The 18,943-nt window shown below is 38.6% G+C and overlaps 3 protein-coding genes across 3 annotated transcripts; all 3 read right to left on the bottom strand.

Moving 5' to 3' along the window:
- Nucleotides 1–1,855: 1,855 nt before the first annotated feature.
- LOC148923089 (uncharacterized) lies at nucleotides 1,856–2,344 on the bottom strand. Its single transcript, XM_089061388.1, has one exon. It carries the CDS (start codon nucleotides 2,342–2,344, stop codon nucleotides 1,856–1,858), a length of 489 nt encoding a protein of 162 aa, XP_088917514.1.
- Nucleotides 2,345–7,335: 4,991 nt separating this feature from the next.
- LOC148923088 (uncharacterized) lies at nucleotides 7,336–7,824 on the bottom strand. Its single transcript, XM_089061387.1, has one exon. The coding sequence runs from the start codon at nucleotides 7,822–7,824 to the stop codon at nucleotides 7,336–7,338; it is 489 nt and encodes a 162-aa protein (XP_088917513.1).
- Nucleotides 7,825–12,815: 4,991 nt separating this feature from the next.
- On the bottom strand, nucleotides 12,816–13,304 carry LOC148923087 (uncharacterized). Its single transcript, XM_089061386.1, has one exon. The coding sequence runs from the start codon at nucleotides 13,302–13,304 to the stop codon at nucleotides 12,816–12,818; it is 489 nt and encodes a 162-aa protein (XP_088917512.1).
- Between the last annotated feature and the right edge of the window lie 5,639 nt (nucleotides 13,305–18,943).

Raw genomic sequence — 18,943 nt, 5'->3', positions numbered from 1 at the left:
AACGTCATCAATCAAGGCCATGTTCATCACATAAGTTCCATTTGCATCTCAACTCTAGATCTAACATCAACATATGTCACACAAGAGTATTTTGCCAACATACACACAACACACACACGCACACACACTCGCCACACCCACACGCACACACGCCACACACATGCATACATATTTCCATATCCCCTTTATCCCACTTTCACTCAACAAGATGCACGAGGGTTCAAGAATACCGATTAATCGGTTAGAAAGAAGAGGAATCGAGTAGAAAGAAGAAGATTAATATGAGAATACCTATTTGAGAATAACGAACGGTAGAAACGAAGTAAAGACTTGGTTCTTCAAATATCTTGAGGCTCAAACTCTAATTCTTCTCAAAGGATGAAGGATTATTGGAGTAAAGTAGAAGAAAATTGAGAGAGAAGGAAAAGAGGGAGGGGGCGAAAATTGTGATGGCTAGGGTTAGGGGTTTCTCTTATTTATAGTGCTCAATAAGATCTTTAGGTAAATAATATAGAATATTTGGTAAGATTTGATTCTCCATGATTAATTAAAAACAAATACTGTGGAGTAGGGAGGAAGAAAAAGATCTAGGGTTCAAGCATGGGGATTTTCGAAATATATGGCTTTTAATTAGCCAAGATTTTGTTTTGTATATTTTACGGAGTAGAATAAAATATCACGGAGCAAAATAAAAATAAAAATCCTCTCCATTGGGAAAAGAAATAGGCGTGTATTTGCTCCTTTAAATAAGGAATGGATCTTTAATATTAACTAAAATAAGATATGACAAGATCTCCTTGAGGTATGTAAAGATTTGGTAGAATATTTAAATTCTAGATATGGAAGGAAATCAATAAGGGATCAATTAAAAATAAAATAATTCTTCCTTAAAACAATAGGGTTCGATTTTTCTTATTAGGAAATAGAGAATAATTGGGTTTTGGATTCAATTTGGATAAATATTCCAAGAATTAAATTAAATCCGGAAAAATGGGATTTTCTCCACTAAGGCTATGATTTTCGAAAATTCCAAGGAAAAGGTATGGAATAGTATCCTAAAAATCTCACTCACCCTTAAACAATTAAATCATCACATAATTTCACCTTTAATTCAAATATTTGCATGCCACATCATATAATCAACAAGTTTGACTTTTCAAACTTCCATCGCAACCCTAAACCCGACTCGGTCATAACTTCGTTCCTAAATTAATTCACGTCTCCTAAGTCATAAATTAGGAAATTAAATTTTCGGCTCTAAAATTAGGGTTCGAAAAAGTGGGGTGTTACATTCTACCACTCTTAAAAAAATTTCGTCCTGAAATTTGGTACCTTCATTGGAAGAGTTCGGGGTATAGTTCCATCATCTTATCCTCAAGCTCCCATGTGGCTTCTTCATGCCCGTGATTTCTCCAAAGTATTTTCACTGAGGCGACAGATTTGTTTCTCAAGGTTTGAACCTTTCGGTCCAGGATCATCTGGGTCGCTCCTCGTCGCTCAAGTCTGGATTCAACGCAACTTCCTCGTAGTGAATCACGTGCGTCGGGTCGAACACGTACTTCCGCAATTGCGACACATGGAAACGTTGTGCACGTTCCCAAGGCTTAGGGGTAGCGCTAATCGATACGCAACGGGTCCTACTCTTTCTAAGATTTCGTAAGATCCGATAAATCGCGGCTTCAACATTCCCTTAACACTGAAACGTATTATCCCCTTTGACGGGGATACCTTGGGAAAAACTTTATCACCGGTTTGAAATTGTAAGTCGGTCCGTCGGACGTCAGCGTAAGACTTTTGTCTATCTTGGGCTTCCTTCATTCTCGCACGGATTTGTTGAACGATTTCGACCATCTCCTCAATGGCCTCGGGTCCAAGTGCCCAATGGCGAAACACTAGGCCTAACGAAACCTAAATCCATGAGTTCTTGCAGTTGTCTCTTGAGTTCTTCCAATTCCTTAGGCGCCATTCGGTACGGTGCCTTGGATACGGTTGTGGCTCCAGGTTCGAGGTCGATCGTGAATTCTAATTGTCGATTTGGCGGCGATCCAGGTAACACCTCGGGAAAAACGTCTAGAAAATCTCGTACGACAGCGACGTCTTCTATCTTGCTTTCCTCCTTCTCCTCTCCGTGGAGATAGACAAGGCAGGCAGGGCGTCCTTTCTTCATCATCGCGGTGGCTTGCAGCGCAGAGATTATAGCGGTTCGCCGGTTCATCGAGATTCCGTGGTATACGATGGGTTCTTTACCCGGAGCGTGTAGGGATATCTGTCTCTCCTTACAATGAATCGTCGCAAAGTTCGCGGTCAACCAATCCATTCCTAAGATTACATCGATATCTCCCATCGACATAACTTGCAGGTCGTGAGCGACTAACTTAAGTTCTCCTAGTACGATTTCTACGTTCGAGCACGTTTGAGAGATTTCTACTATTCCTCCTACTAGTGAGGACACCATCATTCTACGTTCAAATTTTCTAACAGGCTAGCTCAAAGTACGCACACATAACTCAGATATGAAAGAATGCGATGCGCCCGTGTCAAACAGCACAACAAGATGAAAGGTACTTGAAAGAAAATAGAACGGACAAGTAGGTTCACGCAATAAGGTAGAAAAGAGTAGCAGTAGCTCATTGCAAGATAAAAGGTGCGAATTCCCCATAGAATCTCAAAATGTGGTCTCAAAGGGGTCTTAGTACAATGAACGAAAAGGGGTGACGCAAATGCGAAAGTAAAATGGTAAGGTGAATAAAAGCTTTAGAAATCTCAAATTCCATACCAGACTGTCCGATCAAAATTTGCAAAAATTTCGGACAGCGGTTATTGATCAAACATGTCAAGGCCTAAAACAATCAGTCGTGTCTGAGTTTAGAAATATAGACAAATGTCATGAAGTAGCACTGATAATGGTTCAACGGTTTTGTTGAGGGCAACTACCGTTAAGGAAGAAGAGAACATGATAGCCTTAACTTGGTGCTGAGGAAAGAAAAATCATTGGGTGTGAAACAATATATGTAGTGAAACCGAGCTAGAAAGAATTTCACTTCTGCCAGAAAGAGCTTGCCACAAACATGGTTACAAAATAAAGGGGTGAACCAAAGTTCCAAGAAGAATATTCCATCCTTTGAAGAAAAACAGGTTTGGAGATGTGATCATACCGAAGGTCATAACTACAAACAATTTTAGGAATGAAGTTCAATGACAGAAGCTCATAAAATCAAATATCGTTCTTATGAATGACGAATTAAAGAAGTCTACTCAATCAAGATGTCCAAAGTTACAAGGGCAAACACAAATTTTCAAGCCAAGTGAGTCATGACTCGATATAGGAAAAGAAATAATGGGTATTACTTGCAAATTGCGATTCCAACAAGGTCTTAGATAATAAGGGCTCACTGTTAATCGAGAGGTTCCGAAAAAAAAAAATTCTTAGGATCCAAGTAAGTACTGTTGAGTTAAAAAAAAATCGTTCATTCTAACTACGAAGGTCGCACTCCCTCGCAAATTTCTCCCGAGCCTGATCATGGCAACGTCGTTCTATGAAACCGTGGATTCCAAGTTGAGATTCATCGTATCGTCGAAAATAACTATTTTTGATGGTCGCATCTTCAAAGTCTTCTTCTCGCCATGTCACATAGTCTTTTTCGATTGCCATTATACACGTGGTCTTAATGTCGTCGTATTTGTGGCGTCGCCATTTTGGCCTGGTATGCAAGACTGCATAGTTTTATTAGATCTTAGGTATGATCTCGCCATTGTAAGGATACACCAAAGTTCGGAATATACTTATTTTCTTTGGTTCTATCACTCAGGAAAGTGATACTGCAGTTGTCAACCTACAACTAAGTTTTAGCACGTTCAGTCTGGCCTACTCCTTAGGCACTCTATAATTTCAAGCATAGCTTGAAGTCTCATACTAGTCATTCCGCGTTTCTACTGTTGATATAAGCGATGCGATCGTACAACTAAGGCATACTAGGTTCCAAGAAGTCCAGGTCTAAGCGTCGCAAACATTGCAACATAATCCCACGTAATCACATTCACATTTCACAATTTTCACAAGTTCTCATACAACATTCAATGGATCACCATCCGGGAAGCATCGCTTCACTTTCACAATATTTCCAACACTTATGGCATGCTTTCTATTTTCACAAAAATAACATTTCCCACCGAAATTTTCAAGAGCAATATATTTCAATCATAATCATGGTTATAATTTGTACCTCTTTCTTCGTGGTTGAACGGGACGAGTTGCGTTGTTGAGCCTTCCGTATTTAGTGCGTTAGTAAACGATTACAAGGATAGGTTTGAAATTTTGAAAAGACTCTTGGGTCCAGAGCGGAAAGAAACTGAGGCTCTGATACCAACTGTAACAGCCCGCCTTCCTAAGGTACAATAAATGCGGCGACTGCTACCAAAAACGGACTTAAAGAACTCAACATAGGCTAGGGTTTTCATTTAAAGAGTTTTGACCAAAAATTTAAAGGAACTATCATAGCATTAAAACAACAACTTAACCTAGAAGCTTAAATAAGAAAAAGGAAGATATCATAAATTACGATCAAAATCTCAAGAGTATGACATAGTTTCCAAGATAAAAACCACAAGATAGTCTAAGGCCTCTAAACCAAAAGGAGAGTGCAAAATATTCAAAGATACTAAAGTGTATCAAATAATTTCAGCGGAAACGACCAAGAGAAAGAGCAGCTATGTATGAAGACACAACTACGCTTGAATTTCAAAACATCCATCTTAATTAGTTATCATGCCCAACACCCGCCACCGCTCGTCGTCGTTCAACCTGCACATAAGGAAAACACATGCAGGGCTGGGTATTTTGAAATACTCAGTGAACTCGTTGCCAAAATATTTTATAAGTTATGCCACCCTTACCATAGTGAACTCGAGGTTTTACACTTTTCAAGATAAATATTCAACGAGTATCACAAAAATATTTCCATAGATTGGCCAATCAAACGACTCCCCAATTTCCTCACCACTTTCCACAATCTCATCATTTCCATGGTGCGACGAAAGTGTGGCCACACTTTTCGCCCACGAGACCGGCCGACTAGCAAGGACGGCTCCCGATCCCACCGTGTACACAGCCTGGTAGGGTTTGCGGCCCGTACTCAGACCCGAATTCATTTAAACATATCCATAGCCACTGTAGCCTAATGAAGCATACTCACAAACTAGACATCAGGCACACAATATCATCACAAAACAAATATAGGCATGGCATAACAGTTAAACCACCCTTATCTCTCCACTTTCATAAATTTGCAACATAAAAGAGTTTAGGAATAAAGCCCACCTCGACTGCTTAGATTTCAAGTATGTTATTTTCTTTGTTATCCTGCTTCGCAACCGAGGTTTCACCTTTTAATCACATAGGCATATATCACAAATCAGATTCAACACAAACTCCTAACTCATGCATGTCTCAACGCTTTTCCCTTTTCCCATCGATTTATCTTAACGTCATCAATCAAGGCCATGTTCATCACATAAGTTCCATTTGCATCTCAACTCTAGATCTAACATCAACATATGTCACACAAGAGTATTTTGCCAACATACACACAACACACACACGCACACACACTCGCCACACCCACACGCACACACGCCACACACATGCATACATATTTCCATATCCCCTTTATCCCACTTTCACTCAACAAGATGCACGAGGGTTCAAGAATACCGATTAATCGGTTAGAAAGAAGAGGAATCGAGTAGAAAGAAGAAGATTAATATGAGAATACCTATTTGAGAATAACGAACGGTAGAAACGAAGTAAAGACTTGGTTCTTCAAATATCTTGAGGCTCAAACTCTAATTCTTCTCAAAGGATGAAGGATTATTGGAGTAAAGTAGAAGAAAATTGAGAGAGAAGGAAAAGAGGGAGGGGGCGAAAATTGTGATGGCTAGGGTTAGGGGTTTCTCTTATTTATAGTGCTCAATAAGATCTTTAGGTAAATAATATAGAATATTTGGTAAGATTTGATTCTCCATGATTAATTAAAAACAAATACTGTGGAGTAGGGAGGAAGAAAAAGATCTAGGGTTCAAGCATGGGGATTTTCGAAATATATGGCTTTTAATTAGCCAAGATTTTGTTTTGTATATTTTACGGAGTAGAATAAAATATCACGGAGCAAAATAAAAATAAAAATCCTCTCCATTGGGAAAAGAAATAGGCGTGTATTTGCTCCTTTAAATAAGGAATGGATCTTTAATATTAACTAAAATAAGATATGACAAGATCTCCTTGAGGTATGTAAAGATTTGGTAGAATATTTAAATTCTAGATATGGAAGGAAATCAATAAGGGATCAATTAAAAATAAAATAATTCTTCCTTAAAACAATAGGGTTCGATTTTTCTTATTAGGAAATAGAGAATAATTGGGTTTTGGATTCAATTTGGATAAATATTCCAAGAATTAAATTAAATCCGGAAAAATGGGATTTTCTCCACTAAGGCTATGATTTTCGAAAATTCCAAGGAAAAGGTATGGAATAGTATCCTAAAAATCTCACTCACCCTTAAACAATTAAATCATCACATAATTTCACCTTTAATTCAAATATTTGCATGCCACATCATATAATCAACAAGTTTGACTTTTCAAACTTCCATCGCAACCCTAAACCCGACTCGGTCATAACTTCGTTCCTAAATTAATTCACGTCTCCTAAGTCATAAATTAGGAAATTAAATTTTCGGCTCTAAAATTAGGGTTCGAAAAAGTGGGGTGTTACATTCTACCACTCTTAAAAAAATTTCGTCCTGAAATTTGGTACCTTCATTGGAAGAGTTCGGGGTATAGTTCCATCATCTTATCCTCAAGCTCCCATGTGGCTTCTTCATGCCCGTGATTTCTCCAAAGTATTTTCACTGAGGCGACAGATTTGTTTCTCAAGGTTTGAACCTTTCGGTCCAGGATCATCTGGGTCGCTCCTCGTCGCTCAAGTCTGGATTCAACGCAACTTCCTCGTAGTGAATCACGTGCGTCGGGTCGAACACGTACTTCCGCAATTGCGACACATGGAAACGTTGTGCACGTTCCCAAGGCTTAGGGGTAGCGCTAATCGATACGCAACGGGTCCTACTCTTTCTAAGATTTCGTAAGATCCGATAAATCGCGGCTTCAACATTCCCTTAACACTGAAACGTATTATCCCCTTTGACGGGGATACCTTGGGAAAAACTTTATCACCGGTTTGAAATTGTAAGTCGGTCCGTCGGACGTCAGCGTAAGACTTTTGTCTATCTTGGGCTTCCTTCATTCTCGCACGGATTTGTTGAACGATTTCGACCATCTCCTCAATGGCCTCGGGTCCAAGTGCCCAATGGCGAAACACTAGGCCTAACGAAACCTAAATCCATGAGTTCTTGCAGTTGTCTCTTGAGTTCTTCCAATTCCTTAGGCGCCATTCGGTACGGTGCCTTGGATACGGTTGTGGCTCCAGGTTCGAGGTCGATCGTGAATTCTAATTGTCGATTTGGCGGCGATCCAGGTAACACCTCGGGAAAAACGTCTAGAAAATCTCGTACGACAGCGACGTCTTCTATCTTGCTTTCCTCCTTCTCCTCTCCGTGGAGATAGACAAGGCAGGCAGGGCGTCCTTTCTTCATCATCGCGGTGGCTTGCAGCGCAGAGATTATAGCGGTTCGCCGGTTCATCGAGATTCCGTGGTATACGATGGGTTCTTTACCCGGAGCGTGTAGGGATATCTGTCTCTCCTTACAATGAATCGTCGCAAAGTTCGCGGTCAACCAATCCATTCCTAAGATTACATCGATATCTCCCATCGACATAACTTGCAGGTCGTGAGCGACTAACTTAAGTTCTCCTAGTACGATTTCTACGTTCGAGCACGTTTGAGAGATTTCTACTATTCCTCCTACTAGTGAGGACACCATCATTCTACGTTCAAATTTTCTAACAGGCTAGCTCAAAGTACGCACACATAACTCAGATATGAAAGAATGCGATGCGCCCGTGTCAAACAGCACAACAAGATGAAAGGTACTTGAAAGAAAATAGAACGGACAAGTAGGTTCACGCAATAAGGTAGAAAAGAGTAGCAGTAGCTCATTGCAAGATAAAAGGTGCGAATTCCCCATAGAATCTCAAAATGTGGTCTCAAAGGGGTCTTAGTACAATGAACGAAAAGGGGTGACGCAAATGCGAAAGTAAAATGGTAAGGTGAATAAAAGCTTTAGAAATCTCAAATTCCATACCAGACTGTCCGATCAAAATTTGCAAAAATTTCGGACAGCGGTTATTGATCAAACATGTCAAGGCCTAAAACAATCAGTCGTGTCTGAGTTTAGAAATATAGACAAATGTCATGAAGTAGCACTGATAATGGTTCAACGGTTTTGTTGAGGGCAACTACCGTTAAGGAAGAAGAGAACATGATAGCCTTAACTTGGTGCTGAGGAAAGAAAAATCATTGGGTGTGAAACAATATATGTAGTGAAACCGAGCTAGAAAGAATTTCACTTCTGCCAGAAAGAGCTTGCCACAAACATGGTTACAAAATAAAGGGGTGAACCAAAGTTCCAAGAAGAATATTCCATCCTTTGAAGAAAAACAGGTTTGGAGATGTGATCATACCGAAGGTCATAACTACAAACAATTTTAGGAATGAAGTTCAATGACAGAAGCTCATAAAATCAAATATCGTTCTTATGAATGACGAATTAAAGAAGTCTACTCAATCAAGATGTCCAAAGTTACAAGGGCAAACACAAATTTTCAAGCCAAGTGAGTCATGACTCGATATAGGAAAAGAAATAATGGGTATTACTTGCAAATTGCGATTCCAACAAGGTCTTAGATAATAAGGGCTCACTGTTAATCGAGAGGTTCCGAAAAAAAAAAATTCTTAGGATCCAAGTAAGTACTGTTGAGTTAAAAAAAAATCGTTCATTCTAACTACGAAGGTCGCACTCCCTCGCAAATTTCTCCCGAGCCTGATCATGGCAACGTCGTTCTATGAAACCGTGGATTCCAAGTTGAGATTCATCGTATCGTCGAAAATAACTATTTTTGATGGTCGCATCTTCAAAGTCTTCTTCTCGCCATGTCACATAGTCTTTTTCGATTGCCATTATACACGTGGTCTTAATGTCGTCGTATTTGTGGCGTCGCCATTTTGGCCTGGTATGCAAGACTGCATAGTTTTATTAGATCTTAGGTATGATCTCGCCATTGTAAGGATACACCAAAGTTCGGAATATACTTATTTTCTTTGGTTCTATCACTCAGGAAAGTGATACTGCAGTTGTCAACCTACAACTAAGTTTTAGCACGTTCAGTCTGGCCTACTCCTTAGGCACTCTATAATTTCAAGCATAGCTTGAAGTCTCATACTAGTCATTCCGCGTTTCTACTGTTGATATAAGCGATGCGATCGTACAACTAAGGCATACTAGGTTCCAAGAAGTCCAGGTCTAAGCGTCGCAAACATTGCAACATAATCCCACGTAATCACATTCACATTTCACAATTTTCACAAGTTCTCATACAACATTCAATGGATCACCATCCGGGAAGCATCGCTTCACTTTCACAATATTTCCAACACTTATGGCATGCTTTCTATTTTCACAAAAATAACATTTCCCACCGAAATTTTCAAGAGCAATATATTTCAATCATAATCATGGTTATAATTTGTACCTCTTTCTTCGTGGTTGAACGGGACGAGTTGCGTTGTTGAGCCTTCCGTATTTAGTGCGTTAGTAAACGATTACAAGGATAGGTTTGAAATTTTGAAAAGACTCTTGGGTCCAGAGCGGAAAGAAACTGAGGCTCTGATACCAACTGTAACAGCCCGCCTTCCTAAGGTACAATAAATGCGGCGACTGCTACCAAAAACGGACTTAAAGAACTCAACATAGGCTAGGGTTTTCATTTAAAGAGTTTTGACCAAAAATTTAAAGGAACTATCATAGCATTAAAACAACAACTTAACCTAGAAGCTTAAATAAGAAAAAGGAAGATATCATAAATTACGATCAAAATCTCAAGAGTATGACATAGTTTCCAAGATAAAAACCACAAGATAGTCTAAGGCCTCTAAACCAAAAGGAGAGTGCAAAATATTCAAAGATACTAAAGTGTTTCAAATAATTTCAGCGGAAACGACCAAGAGAAAGAGCAGCTATGTATGAAGACACAACTACGCTTGAATTTCAAAACATCCATCTTAATTAGTTATCATGCCCAACACCCGCCACCGCTCGTCGTCGTTCAACCTGCACATAAGGAAAACACATGCAGGGCTGGGTATTTTGAAATACTCAGTGAACTCGTTGCCAAAACATTTTATAAGTTATGCCACCCTTACCATAGTGAACTCGAGGTTTTACACTTTTCAAGATAAATATTCAACGAGTATCACAAAAATATTTCCATAGATTGGCCAATCAAACGACTCCCCAATTTCCTCACCACTTTCCACAATCTCATCATTTCCATGGTGCAACGAAAGTGTGGCCACACTTTTCGCCCACGAGACCGGCCGACTAGCAAGGACGGCTCCCGATCCCACCGTGTACACAGCCTGGTAGGGTTTGCGGCCCGTACTCAGACCCGAATTCATTTAAACATATCCATAGCCACTGTAGCCTAATGAAGCATACTCACAAACTAGACATCAGGCACACAATATCATCACAAAACAAATATAGGCATGGCATAACAGTTAAACCACCCTTATCTCTCCACTTTCATAAATTTGCAACATAAAAGAGTTTAGGAATAAAGCCCACCTCGACTGCTTAGATTTCAAGTATGTTATTTTCTTTGTTATCCTGCTTCGCAACCGAGGTTTCACCTTTTAATCACATAGGCATATATCACAAATCAGATTCAACACAAACTCCTAACTCATGCATGTCTCAACGCTTTTCCCTTTTCCCATCGATTTATCTTAACGTCATCAATCAAGGCCATGTTCATCACATAAGTTCCATTTGCATCTCAACTCTAGATCTAACATCAACATATGTCACACAAGAGTATTTTGCCAACATACACACAACACACACACGCACACACACTCGCCACACCCACACGCACACACGCCACACACATGCATACATATTTCCATATCCCCTTTATCCCACTTTCACTCAACAAGATGCACGAGGGTTCAAGAATACCGATTAATCGGTTAGAAAGAAGAGGAATCGAGTAGAAAGAAGAAGATTAATATGAGAATACCTATTTGAGAATAACGAACGGTAGAAACGAAGTAAAGACTTGGTTCTTCAAATATCTTGAGGCTCAAACTCTAATTCTTCTCAAAGGATGAAGGATTATTGGAGTAAAGTAGAAGAAAATTGAGAGAGAAGGAAAAGAGGGAGGGGGCGAAAATTGTGATGGCTAGGGTTAGGGGTTTCTCTTATTTATAGTGCTCAATAAGATCTTTAGGTAAATAATATAGAATATTTGGTAAGATTTGATTCTCCATGATTAATTAAAAACAAATACTGTGGAGTAGGGAGGAAGAAAAAGATCTAGGGTTCAAGCATGGGGATTTTCGAAATATATGGCTTTTAATTAGCCAAGATTTTGTTTTGTATATTTTACGGAGTAGAATAAAATATCACGGAGCAAAATAAAAATAAAAATCCTCTCCATTGGGAAAAGAAATAGGCGTGTATTTGCTCCTTTAAATAAGGAATGGATCTTTAATATTAACTAAAATAAGATATGACAAGATCTCCTTGAGGTATGTAAAGATTTGGTAGAATATTTAAATTCTAGATATGGAAGGAAATCAATAAGGGATCAATTAAAAATAAAATAATTCTTCCTTAAAACAATAGGGTTCGATTTTTCTTATTAGGAAATAGAGAATAATTGGATTTTGGATTCAATTTGGATAAATATTCCAAGAATTAAATTAAATCCGGAAAAATGGGATTTTCTCCACTAAGGCTATGATTTTCGAAAATTCCAAGGAAAAGGTATGGAATAGTATCCTAAAAATCTCACTCACCCTTAAACAATTAAATCATCACATAATTTCACCTTTAATTCAAATATTTGCATGCCACATCATATAATCAACAAGTTTGACTTTTCAAACTTCCATCGCAACCCTAAACCCGACTCGGTCATAACTTCGTTCCTAAATTAATTCACGTCTCCTAAGTCATAAATTAGGAAATTAAATTTTCGGCTCTAAAATTAGGGTTCGAAAAAGTGGGGTGTTACATTCTACCACTCTTAAAAAAATTTCGTCCTGAAATTTGGTACCTTCATTGGAAGAGTTCGGGGTATAGTTCCATCATCTTATCCTCAAGCTCCCATGTGGCTTCTTCATGCCCGTGATTTCTCCAAAGTATTTTCACTGAGGCGACAGATTTGTTTCTCAAGGTTTGAACCTTTCGGTCCAGGATCATCTGGGTCGCTCCTCGTCGCTCAAGTCTGGATTCAACGCAACTTCCTCATAGTGAATCACGTGCGTCGGGTCGAACACGTACTTCCGCAATTGCGACACATGGAAACGTTGTGCACGTTCCCAAGGCTTAGGGGTAGCGCTAAACGATACGCAACGGGTCCTACTCTTTCTAAGATTTCGTAAGATCCGATAAATCGCGGCTTCAACATTCCCTTAACACTGAAACGTATTATCCCCTTTGACGGGGATACCTTGGGAAAAACTTTATCACCGGTTTGAAATTGTAAGTCGGTCCGTCGGACGTCAGCGTAAGACTTTTGTCTATCTTGGGCTTCCTTCATTCTCGCACGGATTTGTTGAACGATTTCGACCATCTCCTCAATGGCCTCGGGTCCAAGTGCCCAATGGCGAAACACTAGGCCTAACGAAACCTAAATCCATGAGTTCTTGCAGTTGTCTCTTGAGTTCTTCCAATTCCTTAGGCGCCATTCGGTACGGTGCCTTGGATACGGTTGTGGCTCCAGGTTCGAGGTCGATCGTGAATTCTAATTGTCGATTTGGCGGCGATCCAGGTAACACCTCGGGAAAAACGTCTAGAAAATCTCGTACGACAGCGACGTCTTCTATCTTGCTTTCCTCCTTCTCCTCTCCGTGGAGATAGACAAGGCAGGCAGGGCGTCCTTTCTTCATCATCGCGGTGGCTTGCAGCGCAGAGATTATAGCGGTTCGCCGGTTCATCGAGATTCCGTGGTATACGATGGGTTCTTTACCCGGAGCGTGTAGGGATATCTGTCTCTCCTTACAATGAATCGTCGCAAAGTTCGCGGTCAACCAATCCATTCCTAAGATTACATCGATATCTCCCATCGACATAACTTGCAGGTCGTGAGCGACTAACTTAAGTTCTCCTAGTACGATTTCTACGTTCGAGCACGTTTGAGAGATTTCTACTATTCCTCCTACTAGTGAGGACACCATCATTCTACGTTCAAATTTTCTAACAGGCTAGCTCAAAGTACGCACACATAACTCAGATATGAAAGAATGCGATGCGCCCGTGTCAAACAGCACAACAAGATGAAAGGTACTTGAAAGAAAATAGAACGGACAAGTAGGTTCACGCAATAAGGTAGAAAAGAGTAGCAGTAGCTCATTGCAAGATAAAAGGTGCGAATTCCCCATAGAATCTCAAAATGTGGTCTCAAAGGGGTCTTAGTACAATGAACGAAAAGGGGTGACGCAAATGCGAAAGTAAAATGGTAAGGTGAATAAAAGCTTTAGAAATCTCAAATTCCATACCAGACTGTCCGATCAAAATTTGCAAAAATTTCGGACAGCGGTTATTGATCAAACATGTCAAGGCCTAAAACAATCAGTCGTGTCTGAGTTTAGAAATATAGACAAATGTCATGAAGTAGCACTGATAATGGTTCAACGGTTTTGTTGAGGGCAACTACCGTTAAGGAAGAAGAGAACATGATAGCCTTAACTTGGTGCTGAGGAAAGAAAAATCATTGGGTGTGAAACAATATATGTAGTGAAACCGAGCTAGAAAGAATTTCACTTCTGCCAGAAAGAGCTTGCCACAAACATGGTTACAAAATAAAGGGGTGAACCAAAGTTCCAAGAAGAATATTCCATCCTTTGAAGAAAAACAGGTTTGGAGATGTGATCATACCGAAGGTCATAACTACAAACAATTTTAGGAATGAAGTTCAATGACAGAAGCTCATAAAATCAAATATCGTTCTTATGAATGACGAATTAAAGAAGTCTACTCAATCAAGATGTCCAAAGTTACAAGGGCAAACACAAATTTTCAAGCCAAGTGAGTCATGACTCGATATAGGAAAAGAAATAATGGGTATTACTTGCAAATTGCGATTCCAACAAGGTCTTAGATAATAAGGGCTCACTGTTAATCGAGAGGTTCCGAAAAAAAAAAATTCTTAGGATCCAAGTAAGTACTGTTGAGTTAAAAAAAAATCGTTCATTCTAACTACGAAGGTCGCACTCCCTCGCAAATTTCTCCCGAGCCTGATCATGGCAACGTCGTTCTATGAAACCGTGGATTCCAAGTTGAGATTCATCGTATCGTCGAAAATAACTATTTTTGATGGTCGCATCTTCAAAGTCTTCTTCTCGCCATGTCACATAGTCTTTTTCGATTGCCATTATACACGTGGTCTTAATGTCGTCGTATTTGTGGCGTCGCCATTTTGGCCTGGTATGCAAGACTGCATAGTTTTATTAGATCTTAGGTATGATCTCGCCATTGTAAGGATACACCAAAGTTCGGAATATACTTATTTTCTTTGGTTCTATCACTCAGGAAAGTGATACTGCAGTTGTCAACCTACAACTAAGTTTTAGCACGTTCAGTCTGGCCTACTCCTTAGGCACTCTATAATTTCAAGCATAGCTTGAAGTCTCATACTAGTCATTCCGCGTTTCTACTGTTGATATAAGCGATGCGATCGTACAACTAAGGCATACTAGGTTCCAAGAAGTCCAGGTCTAAGCGTCGCAAACATTGCAACATAATCCCACGTAATCACATTCACATTTCACAATTTTCACAAGTTCTCATACAACATTCAATGGATCACCATCCGGGAAGCATCGCTTCACTTTCACAATATTTCCAACACTTATGGCATGCTTTCTATTTTCACAAAAATAACATTTCCCACCGAAATTTTCAAGAGCAATATATTTCAATCATAATCATGGTTATAATTTGTACCTCTTTCTTCGTGGTTGAACGGGACGAGTTGCGTTGTTGAGCCTTCCGTATTTAGTGCGTTAGTAAACGATTACAAGGATAGGTTTGAAATTTTGAAAAGACTCTTGGGTCCAGAGCGGAAAGAAACTGAGGCTCTGATACCAACTGTAACAGCCCGCCTTCCTAAGGTACAATAAATGCGGCGACTGCTACCAAAAACGGACTTAAAGAACTCAACATAGGCTAGGGTTTTCATTTAAAGAGTTTTGACCAAAAATTTAAAGGAACTATCATAGCATTAAAACAACAACTTAACCTAGAAGCTTAAATAAGAAAAAGGAAGATATCATAAATTACGATCAAAATCTCAAGAGTATGACATAGTTTCCAAGATAAAAACCACAAGATAGTCTAAGGCCTCTAAACCAAAAGGAGAGTGCAAAATATTCAAAGATACTAAAGTGTTTCAAATAATTTCAGCGGAAACGACCAAGAGAAAGAGCAGCTATGTATGAAGACACAACTACGCTTGAATTTCAAAACATCCATCTTAATTAGTTATCATGCCCAACACCCGCCACCGCTCGTCGTCGTTCAACCTGCACATAAGGAAAACACATGCAGGGCTGGGTATTTTGAAATACTCAGTGAACTCGTTGCCAAAACATTTTATAAGTTATGCCACCCTTACCATAGTGAACTCGAGGTTTTACACTTTTCAAGATAAATATTCAACGAGTATCACAAAAATATTTCCATAGATTGGCCAATCAAACGACTCCCCAATTTCCTCACCACTTTCCACAATCTCATCATTTCCATGGTGCAACGAAAGTGTGGCCACACTTTTCGCCCACGAGACCGGCCGACTAGCAAGGACGGCTCCCGATCCCACCGTGTACACAGCCTGGTAGGGTTTGCGGCCCGTACTCAGACCCGAATTCATTTAAACATATCCATAGCCACTGTAGCCTAATGAAGCATACTCACAAACTAGACATCAGGCACACAATATCATCACAAAACAAATATAGGCATGGCATAACAGTTAAACCACCCTTATCTCTCCACTTTCATAAATTTGCAACATAAAAGAGTTTAGGAATAAAGCCCACCTCGACTGCTTAGATTTCAAGTATGTTATTTTCTTTGTTATCCTGCTTCGCAACCGAGGTTTCACCTTTTAATCACATAGGCATATATCACAAATCAGATTCAACACAAACTCCTAACTCATGCATGTCTCAACGCTTTTCCCTTTTCCCATCGATTTATCTTAACGTCATCAATCAAGGCCATGTTCATCACATAAGTTCCATTTGCATCTCAACTCTAGATCTAACATCAACATATGTCACACAAGAGTATTTTGCCAACATACACACAACACACACACGCACACACACTCGCCACACCCACACGCACACACGCCACACACATGCATACATATTTCCATATCCCCTTTATCCCACTTTCACTCAACAAGATGCATGAGGGTTCAAGAATACCGATTAATCGGTTAGAAAGAAGAGGAATCGAGTAGAAAGAAGAAGATTAATATGAGAATACCTATTTGAGAATAACGAACGGTAGAAACGAAGTAAAGACTTGGTTCTTCAAATATCTTGAGGCTCAAACTCTAATTCTTCTCAAAGGATGAAGGATTATTGGAGTAAAGTAGAAGAAAATTGAGAGAGAAGGAAAAGAGGGAGGGGGCGAAAATTGTGATGGCTAGGGTTAGGGGTTTCTCTTATTTATAGTGCTCAATAAGATCTTTAGGTAAATAATATAGAATATTTGGTAAGATTTGATTCTCCATGATTAATTAAAAACAAATATTGTGGAGTAGGGAGGAAGAAAAAGATCTAGGGTTCAAGCATTGGGATTTTCGAAATATATGGCTTTTAATTAGCCAAGATTTTGGTTTGTATATTTTACGGAGTAGAATAAAATATCACGGAGCAAAATAAAAATAAAAATCCTCCCCATTAGGAAAAGAAATAGGCGTGTATTTGCTCCTTTAAATAAGGAATGAATCTTTAATATTAACTAAAATAAGATATGGCAAGATCTCCTTGAGGTATGTAAAGATTTGGTAGAATATTTAAATTCTAGGTACGGAAGGAAATCAATAAGGGATCAATTAAAAATAAAATAATTCTTCCTTCCCAAATATAGGTGATTTTCGAAAATCACCTTAAAACAATAGGGTTCGATTTTTCTTATTAGGAAATAGAGAATAATTGGGTTTTGGATTCAATTTGGATAAATATCCCAAGAATTAAATTATATCCGGAAAAATGGGATTTTCTCCACTAAGGCTATGATTTTCGAAAATTCCAAGGAAAAGGTTTTGGGATAGTATCCTAAAAATCTCACTCACCTTTAAACAATTAAATCATCACATAATTTCACCTTTAATTCAAATATTTGCATGCCACATCATATAATCAACAAGTTTGACTTTTCAAACTTCCATCGCAACCCTAAACCCGACTCGATCATAACTTCGTTCCTCAATTAATTCACGTCTCCTAAGTCATAAATTAGGAAATTAAATTTTCGGCTCTAAAATTAGGGTTCGAAAAAGTGGGGTGTTACACTATATTTATGTTGCATTTCGACACAAAATCCCTGGTTGTTAGTGGCAGATCAAGGGGGCCGGTAGGGTTCGATAGCCCCCTCCATGTAATTAATTTTTCTTATTCAAATGTAAAATTTCTGTATTCGCCTGCTCTGTTTTCCTCATCGTCATACTATGTGTTGCGTACAAAATCAAGTGTAAGATTAGTGATGTGGCCTAGAATCGTAGATCCACACGAAAATGATGAGATAAATGGAAAATTGAGAGAGGAAGCTTGGAAAGTCAAACACATCGTGATAGAGCTGGCGATGCAGAATTTATAACTGCATTATACCATTTGATTAAATTATTGATTTCCCTAAATCAGAAAATTAATTTATTTTAAATGTGATAGTCTTTGCTGGATGTGGATCCTACGCCTCAACGTTTCAAGAATTCAAGTCATGCACCTATCGCATGATGAACAAATTGTTAAATATAATATCGAGACTGATCAATTTTGAAAAAAAACCTTTTTTTTAATAGGAGTATATTTTGGGGCCGGAAGACATTTGAAATGCAAGTTAGCCGATGTTGAATATTTTTAATAATAGTTATATTAAATTCTTAATATTGTTTTTAAATAATTAATAATATTAAATATTATAAATATAGTTAGATTAGTAAAATGTGTTGAGGACAAAAGGGTAAAGATTCAAAAAAAATTATCGAGCTAAGGAGTTACATAGGGAGATTCATAAAGGAAGTGGTAACGCTAACGCATTATTGTAATTCCTGAAAATGTGTGTTATTATTAATTGTTTTTATATTAAAATTTTATGAAAGAACATGCCTAAGCACATGCTTGAATGCAAAAGAAAAGAGCAAAATCCCGAACTATCTGAAGAGGATATATTTCTCCAAAACATACTCCATTCGCTTTCTTCAAGAGTCAAATTGCACGAATTAAGTAGACAGAAAATTTAAGTTTGTAATTATCAATTACAATAATAAATATATACACATCTAAATGATTACCAAATTTTTAAGAAAGTCATAGAGAAGAATGTTACAATTAGCTATGCATTCCGTTTAAAAACACCTGGTTCCATTTCTAATGCAACCAATTTCAACAATCATTTGTTTGGTTCTGGTTCGGCAATAATTAGCTCAACTTTTTTGAACTAATGTGATGAACATGATGAAATGTGATAAAAG

The sequence above is a fragment of the Salvia hispanica genome, chromosome 6, assembly GCF_029641045.1.
Source record: "Salvia hispanica isolate PSC_SH4W2 chromosome 6, Shi_PSC_v1, whole genome shotgun sequence".
Classification (NCBI taxonomy): Eukaryota; Viridiplantae; Streptophyta; class Magnoliopsida; order Lamiales; family Lamiaceae; genus Salvia; species Salvia hispanica.
The sequence above is the reverse complement of the archived record's forward strand: the minus strand, read 5'-3'. Positions and strand labels throughout refer to the sequence as shown.

Bases quoted from the DNA above. Each gene is read 5' to 3' on its own strand.
- LOC148923088 (XM_089061387.1), bottom strand. From the start codon at position 7,824: ATGGGAGATATCGATGTAATCTTAGGAATGGATTGGTTGACCGCGAAC.
- LOC148923089 (XM_089061388.1), bottom strand. From the start codon at position 2,344: ATGGGAGATATCGATGTAATCTTAGGAATGGATTGGTTGACCGCGAAC.
- LOC148923087 (XM_089061386.1), bottom strand. From the start codon at position 13,304: ATGGGAGATATCGATGTAATCTTAGGAATGGATTGGTTGACCGCGAAC.